Below are 8,668 nucleotides of genomic sequence, written 5' to 3' on the forward strand. Positions count from 1 at the left end.
TCTGGTGCTGGAGAATGCATTTCCACTGTGTTTGAATGCATTATTAAGGAGATACTGTTTGCCACAACAGCTGGACGGTGGCCCGGCAGCACAGACTGAACCGAGGCAGTATAGTGTGATTGTGATAAGAGCCACTGGCAGCTGTTTATATGAGATTAATATCTCCAGTGTCACAGATTTTTGTGCTGTCATGTCTAGCACAATGACTTGAACAACAAATAATCATTCCACCCAAACCCTATTATTATTTCATGCAGACCATGGCTAACAGCATTATAAATTCAACAGCTGCTACAATGGGTTTTTTTTTAAAAATCACAGCATAACTCAATATGCTTACAGGGTGAACTTGTGGCATCCAGAGGAAAATGTTAATTTGAGAGCCTGGAAGGGCTACAAAACAACAGTGTGCTTTAAGGGGCGACTTGAGGAGGGCGTTGTATGCCTGTAGGAGGAGAGGGGAGGAAGGGGAAGAATGCAGGAAGAAGTAGGTGATGTGGAGAGGTACAGGAGCGCAGAGGAGTTATGGATTTTCTTCTTGGAGCATATGGCTCTGGGACTTGTATGTGTGGGAAGCAGTGAATAATGAATTCATGATGAGAGCTAGACTTTGGACATTTTGCAATGCTACTTTTGTCCCACGGTGTAGAAGACGTCTGGGCTTTTCTGCCTTATTGTACAGTACATACAGTAGGATCAACTCAATCCAAACAAAATGTACAATATTGTACATTTCTGTGCTTTATATTCTGTGCTTTGCAAAGAATTGGAAAGCATTGTAGTCTGCTAATGTGTAATTACATAACTAGCACAAATTTAACAGATGGTTGATATAAAGGAGAGAAAAAGTTGTTTACTCACATTTCTTGCTCTGCAAGTTGGGGTGCTCTAACAGGTCCAGAGTGCACTGCTCCATGTTGCATAACATCTAATAAAGTTGTTTTGCTTGTTTATATTTTACCCAAAAGCAATGCAGCTAAAAGCATTACTCTGACTCTGTGCTGCAGTTACTGCTCTCCACATTCATTGTTTGGTTTTCTACGAATGCTTCTCAGATTTTCACCAAAAAGGGTTTGGTTGGTTCAGCTTGGACAAAGCGAATGGCTTCATGTTGTTGACCTTGGACCTGTATTCTCCTGTTTTACTTCATCCATCCATTCCCTGAAAACCATGAGATAAGCAGGCCAGCAGTAGCAACGGATACACAAATCCGGACAGTTACATAACCTTAAAATCCAATTTTTCTTATGAATTCATGCCACCATAAAAGGCACGAAAGAAATTGCTTTCTCTCACACCTGTAAGCTTCTCTTTTGTTTTTCATAATATTAAAAACAGCCTGAAAACTTACAGACAGAGAGTAAAGTCACTAAACCTTTCTCCCTTCTCATCCCACTTAGATGTTGTTGCATCATTAAAATGGAGCAAATCCACAGGAGACACTCAAGAGACAACAAATAAACAGCTGCATGTTTTAACACTCTGTACTTTGCCTAATGTACTTTAAGATGATGCATTATATCAGATGAAGGAAGGAAATGTTTGAAGGCATCTCAAATGCACCATTTAGTTGCTTGATCATCCCCACCCACTGATTAAATTGGTACAGTAATACAATATATTGCACCAGCTCTTATTATGCTCTTGGTAGGTTTTGCAGCATTGAAATGAAGTCCTTCCTCCTGACAACAATTTACATCAGTCATTCAGTGTTAATATCTATCTAGCCTGGAAAAAGGCACCTGCAGCTATAAACCATTTAGCTTTAGAGACCTGCTATTGTAGATAGTAATTACCCCACGACCTATCTAACCTCCTCCATCTAATATCCCTTTGTAACATGCAGGTTTTTGTCTCTCATGCTGTGCACTTCTACCGGTGTTCATCTTTCAGAAGAAATCAATTTTAATCTGAGAGCAGATATGTTTTCATTACTTATTCAAAATGTTTTCATTTTATTTTCAACATTGACTGAATAAATAAGAGCCGAGTGGGCAACGTAAAATAATAAAAGTGTCCTTCCTGAATAATAGATAGGGTAAATTGCTTGGGGACAGATTATCATTTTAGAAACGGAATTATTGAGGTGATTATGGCAGTGATGTGGAGAGCAGATCGCCACTGCATTAGACACACACAGGTCACTTCATGTCACTCGGCAAATATGCAGTATAGTCTGCTGTATGGGAATAAGGTGTGTGTTTGGTGGGTGTGGGGGACTGTGAACTATGAGCTTGACCTGAAACATAGTCTATGCCTTTTCAAACTGATTTTACAGCCCGTCCTCAGACAAACATGTCAGATCTGAAAAAACAGAGAGGAATAAAGAAAGATATGCATATGCTCCAACAAAGTCTATCCGCACAGTAGTCGCGTTACCAACTGTTCAAAACTAAGCAGCATCGACAGCCGAGCCGCTCCTCTGCGCTCTGTGGTAATGTGATGTGGTCGGATCTGTCCTTGGTGCTGAATCTGCTGGGAGTCCGCCGACCACAATGCTGCAACTTCTGATCTGCATCCACTTACTCTCTGTCTCTCTCTCTCTTCTCTCTCTCTCCCTCTCTCTCTCTCTTTCTCTCTCCCCTCTCTCTCCTGTGTGTGTGTGTGTGTGTGTGCGTGTGTGTAGGCGTGTGAGTTTCCCCGTGTGCGCAAAAACAAAACAAACACAGCTGGCTCTCCTGGCACCCCGCCACGCAAGCAACCCCTCTATCGCTGACTACAAATGCGCGTTTTCCAGATGAATAATACACAGCGAGAAATGACAAATAGTCGAAGTGATGAAAGATTTAACATGTGGGAGCCTGAAAGCAAAATGGGTTTCATCTCTTGACTGTGACGCTGCTGCTGGAGCCGATTAAACGGGAACAGCGCGCGGTTCCCTCCCCTCCGGTCGTGATGCAGTGAACCTGCTCTGCGCAGAACCACTCTCGCTGTATAAAAACGGCTGCACTTCCACAGACGGATTACAACAACAAGAGGGACACAAGCGCGAAGTCACTGCGGCTCGTCAACCCAAACTAAAAACCACAAACCCAAGCACAGACGCCGACATGCAGGCCGCGGGGGACGGAATCTGGTGGAGACTTTTTCTATTTTCGAGCCTGCTTTTGGAAAGTTCGTCTCAAGACTTTGGCGGACAGACGCAGTTCATCTGCACGTCCGTACCCAAGGATATGGACATATGCGCAGCCACCTTGCAGAACAGCGTGCCAGGGGAGGACTTGAAGACCACTGTCATGCAGCTGCGGGAGACGGTTTTGCAGCAGAAAGAGACCATCATGAACCAAAAAGAGACAATCAGAGAACTGACCTCAAAGTTGGCTCGGTGTGAGAGCCAGAGCGGCGCGGAGCCCGGGGACGCGCGGCCCGGGGGCAGGAGGAAAGAAGCTGGGACCAAAAACACAATGGGGGATGTATCGAGGGGCCCCGCTGACACTTTGACGCAACTGTCACAGACTTTACAGTCTCTGAAGCAGAGATTAGAAAACCTGGAGGTAGGCTGCTGCTTCTGGGGACATTTTCAACACTTTGGGTGGCTCTGCGCAAAGCTCCGTCGACCAAATTATACTATTTTATAGCCTATAATAATAACAATAATAAGTGATTTGACTCTTTGATTGCCAATATTAAATTCAGCTATGTGAGCACATAAGATAAAAGCAAAACTTGCCAGATATAAATTGCTATACGCTATAAATATAACTTGAATGTCCAACTATACGCCAAAGAAAAAAGTCAATCTGTAATGATCCCCTCTCAAAATCATCATTCACACTGAGCTAAATGCTTCTTTTCCCCCCCTGACAGCAATTCAGCAGAAGTAACAACTCGGTGCAGGCGAACAGCCTCAAAGACCTGCTCCAAAGTAAAATCGACGACTTGGAGAAGCAGGTGTTGTCCCGAGTGAACAGCATCGAGGAGGGGAAGCCCGGACTCCGCAACGAGACGGAGCAGCGTGGGAGAGTTGAGTCCACCCTCACATCTCTACACCAGAGGATCACCGACCTGGAGAAAGGTAGTTGGGGGAGAGACTGGAGGCGTGCGCGCAAGAAGTGTAGGAGCTATGAAGGGTTTGGTGTGAGAGAAAGTGTAGGGAGGGATGGGTGGAAGGATCCAGGAACCAGGATACTATCAATCCAAATCAATCAAAATGAGATATCATATCACAGCGAGGGCGGGAAATGGAAAAAATTATAATGCGTAGGCAGTTTGGCATTATGAGCTTTAATGACCTCAGCAGTGGATTTAATGTTTTACTCATCCGCACAAAGCTGGAGCATCCCGGTATATTCTGCAGTTTCCTGCTCTAAAGCATGCAGATTAAATCCCCCCCCCCCCCAAGACCCCATTAGCTCAGTGAGCCATCTCAGTGCTTAAAACCACCGTGCGCTCTCGGTTTGGGACACCTCCGATACCATACAGCCAAAAAACCTTGAATGGCAGTAAAACAGATAGGTGTGGAGGAAAAAAAAAGATGAAGGTTAACTACGCCAGCACTGCTGTGATAGATTTATCATGCGAGATTAAAGCAAATCTGGAGCGTCACGATTGTGGATTTGTTGTGTAACGTATAATTCCCATGTAAATCCCCACTATGTGTGAGTTGGGAATGAAACAGGCCCATCTGTGTTTAACGTGAAAAATGAGAGAAGCACACTGGTACTGCCTTCTCCAAAGTGTCTGAAGCCAACTCTTTTCTATTTCTTCCACACAGGTCAAAGAGAAAACAGGCCTCTGGATAAATTCCAGCTCACGTTCCCGCTGAGAACCAACTACATGTACGCAAAGGTGAAGAAGAGTTTGCCAGAGATGTACGCCCTCACGGTGTGCATGTGGCTCAAATCCAACGCCTCCCCTGGGGTGGGCACACCTTTCTCCTATGCAGTTCCTGGTCAAGCTAACGAGCTGGTCCTCATAGAGTGGGGAAACAACCCAATGGAGATACTGATAAATGACAAGGTATGTCTGAAACACAGTGAGGATGTTGTTAAGCATTGCTTTTAAACTAGCGATTTGGCTTTAGTGCAGCAAACTTTCATATCTTCCATCTTCTTCTAGGTTGCAAAGCTGCCTTTCCTCATCAACGATGGGAAGTGGCATCATATCTGCGTAACCTGGACTACCCGTGATGGTGTTTGGGAAGCTTTCCAAGATGGAGTCAAGAGGGGGAGTGGAGAGAATCTGGCTCCATATCATCCTATCAAACCACAAGGCCTGCTCATCCTCGGTCAAGAGCAGGTAAACACAACACACATCTGCTTCGAATGCTTTCCAGTTCCACAGAGGTATCAAATTCTGTTTCAGCCACAAATTTGGAGAGGATCTTTATTACTTTTTTCACTATAACAGGCATGTCGGGGTAGGAGGTAATGCAGAAGGGATCATTATAAAATAAGATATCACTTTGTTAAATACAAATAGTGTATGTCATGACACCAAACATTAGCTAACGAGGTGGAAAAGTAATTTTTCCATTTCATTGTGACATTAAAAAATAATCAGACTTCAATTTTCAAATCTATCCTTGCTCTAATTCACATAATAGGTTTAATAAGGTGATTAGATCTTTAACTGGATCTCATCAAGAATCCCACTGGATTGAAGATGCATGTCTCTCATTCAATTTAATCAGTCAAAAAAAAAATCCAGATAATCCATAGAGGCAATTTAGTTCTTTCCATGATGCCAGCCCGAGGCGAAAAAATCATATCACCCTTGATTAAATCCATTTGTCTTCACCACAGGACACGCTCGGAGGAGGATTTGATGCCACACAAGCGTTTGTGGGAGACCTCGCAAATTTTCATATCTGGGACCGGAAACTATCTGTCGGAGAGATATACAATCTAGCGACTTGCAGCAGCAAAGCGCAGGTGGGCAACGTTTTTGCATGGATGGAGACGAGCCTGGACATTTACGGAGGAGCCTCAAAGTGGACATTTGAAGCTTGTCGCCAGCTCAACTGAACTGCAGGGAAGAGAAGATCAATGCATTTGTTAAAGCCACTCTGTTTGTCACGGCATTGGTGAACTGATTTGAAAGATCAGGAGGCGATTATATCAATGAATAGCATCTGGATTTGTTATAGATATTCGAAAACATCATTTGTGGACACTTGATAGATTTTTACCAGATTCTCATGTGGGGGACAGGTCACTGGAAACGGACACTTTGGCATCTTGCGGTGCGCAAATGCACATCAGGCCTACTTGTGGGTTCATTTGAAAAGGCAGCTGATGCCGCTCCAGAGAGCTCTCGGAGACCAAAATGACAGGCCAGCGAAGGTACAGTAGGAGGTCATGTAGTTTTTAGCGAACTGATGTCACGCAATTCAACGAAATTGACTGACTTCTTCAAACATCTTTTCTGTCTCGACTGCCAGGGATTTTCACTGTGAAAAGGACAAAGTGGACTTCTTTAAACGGACTGTGTTCTTCAAGAGGTTGTGAAATAGACGACATAGATTCTCTCTCACTATTCTTTCTCTACCACCACCTGCTTGACGTGATTTTGTGTAAAGAATGACATATTTATTGCCAACATTTGAGCCTGAGTGCCTTGGGCTGTTGAAAAAAAAATCTCAGCACATTCATTATGATTTGCAGATTTGCATTTATTTTATTGTGAATTAATTTCAAAAGAGGTGTTTCTCGTAACACTCTAAATGAGGATGGATCAGATGGTTTATTGTAAAATGCAATTCATTGATGATAATGACGCATTTTGCAGATGTTTGTACTTCAATGGGAATGTTCTCTGTACAGTAACAGCATGTCTTAACTTCTGTAAATGCTGCGTCAGCATCTATGATCTTTGCTTTTACTATCCTACTTTTGGGTTGAGATTTTATACTGTATTGTTATATGCTTAAAGCATGGCAACACCGACAGATAAAAAAAGTTCTAGTTTTTGTAATAAATTGTGATACTTGAATCATAAAAAAGGTGTAAACTTTTTTTATTTGAGAAATGTGAATCTTTGCACACTCTTTATGACATACAGATCTAATGAAATACAAGGTCTCCATTGAATACATGGGGGCGCTGGAATTAAAGGTCTAAATCTGACCTGTGTAAGAGTCAGCAACTCCTTAATCCTAAACCTGCTCTCCTGAATATGTATTGTAAGTTTTCCCATTCTATTACAGTGTGCTACTATAATCAATATTTTTAAATTAACAATTAATCATGTGACTACTTGCATGTGAAAGTTGTCGCACATAATAATGAACCTCCAGAGTAATATCACTCAACTCTGCAGTTCCACTTAGATCTGCTGAGTGTGAGCATTTTTTCTCTCTGCACACTCTCATCTGCATCATTTTAGGCAGCAGAATGCAGCTATTAGCAAAAAACCCTTCTGTACACTTCCTGCTCAGCACCAAGCGGCAGATAGAGACAGTTAGCAACTATCTGGCGAACATAATGCCGCATTTAGCTGCAGAAAAGCCAGATATTTTTCTTAGGAGTATGTGGAGACCAAAAATGGAGCACAAATTCACCAGGTGGCCAGAAAGACTCCAAATAATTGAATATGTCACTCTGTTTCTGCTGGATGTGTAAACAGGTGGCTTTTTACTAACAAGATCACTATAACAACCAAAATAGTTGTGTTGAATGCTTGTTTAGTGCATCTTTTTTTAAGATCAACTTGAACTGTTGTCCTACCAGTAGGACATGGTCTACAGTAGCATTTTCAAATCAACTGTCGAGAGGCACCAAAAGAACAAAATACATTTCATAATCTCTTTAAAAATCTTCCCTGTGGCCAACAGACAGTAAAAAATAATGGGAAAAAATGTTATTGTTTTGCAGATCAATTTACATCTCTCTTGATAGCAACAGTATACCTATAGCCCCATACTTTATTATAAAACAGCTTTACTGAACAGTAACTTTAACCCTCACAAAACCCCTCTCAAATGGTTGAAGGACCAAAAAGCATATCTACAGCAAATTCTTATTAATTCAAACTTGTTTCTCATCACAACTTTTGATGAAAATACTCAGGCCTAAACGTGTCTAGATTTGTCATTTGGGAAACAAATACACTGCATACTTATTGTGTTAGGTGGTATAAAATATAGTGTTTAGTTCTTACAAAGTCCTCACCATATACTTCTAACACAATAACAACATGAACCATACTTCCCACTTAATCCCATTTAAATAATGATAATAAATAATATCCCATAGCATAGTGCAAGCCAGTGAGTTTTAAACGGGACACAGCCGTAACCCGATAAGCATCCATTCCTTCTGAAAGCTCACTAATGTTTATCATGAGCATTAACTTTTCATCCTGTGTCCAGAGAGGATGGAGAAAGTTAAAACACTGTTTTTCTTGAGTAAAGAGTCAATGTCTAGGTGATCAAGTTCAATATCATTAGAGGAGCACACCACAGACACCAGCATCTTAACCAAACATAAATCCCTCCTGTAAAGAGGTGCATATACACACACTGTAAATACACACACTTTTAATACACACACTGTAAATACACAGCTTTTTCAGTCAAAAGGTTGGCATTAAGGTCATGCATCTCAGTCTATACATTTTCTCTGCAAATGAATCATAGCTGACACCACTCCCATTAGAGGTTGCAGCGTCTGAAGGTCCTCCCTTTATTGTTAGTGAGGTGGCTTGGTCCCACCACAGTCGATTCATG

The 8,668-nt window shown here is 42.1% G+C and overlaps 1 protein-coding gene across 1 annotated transcript; it reads left to right on the plus strand.

Annotated features, from left to right (window-relative positions):
- The first annotated feature begins 2,905 nt into the window (after window positions 1-2,905).
- nptx1l (neuronal pentraxin 1 like) lies at window positions 2,906-6,898 on the plus strand. Its single transcript, XM_035655301.1, has 5 exons — window positions 2,906-3,494; window positions 3,808-4,015; window positions 4,715-4,959; window positions 5,059-5,238; window positions 5,745-6,898. The coding sequence occupies exons 1-5, from the start codon at window positions 3,051-3,053 to the stop codon at window positions 5,964-5,966; spliced, it is 1,299 nt and encodes a 432-aa protein (XP_035511194.1). The 5' UTR covers window positions 2,906-3,050; the 3' UTR covers window positions 5,967-6,898.
- The last annotated feature ends 1,770 nt before the right edge of the window (window positions 6,899-8,668 follow it).

Source organism: Morone saxatilis, unplaced genomic scaffold (assembly GCF_004916995.1).
Source record: "Morone saxatilis isolate NCDOM2014 unplaced genomic scaffold, NCSU_SB_2.0 Contig14, whole genome shotgun sequence".
Taxonomy (NCBI): Eukaryota; Metazoa; Chordata; class Actinopteri; family Moronidae; genus Morone; species Morone saxatilis.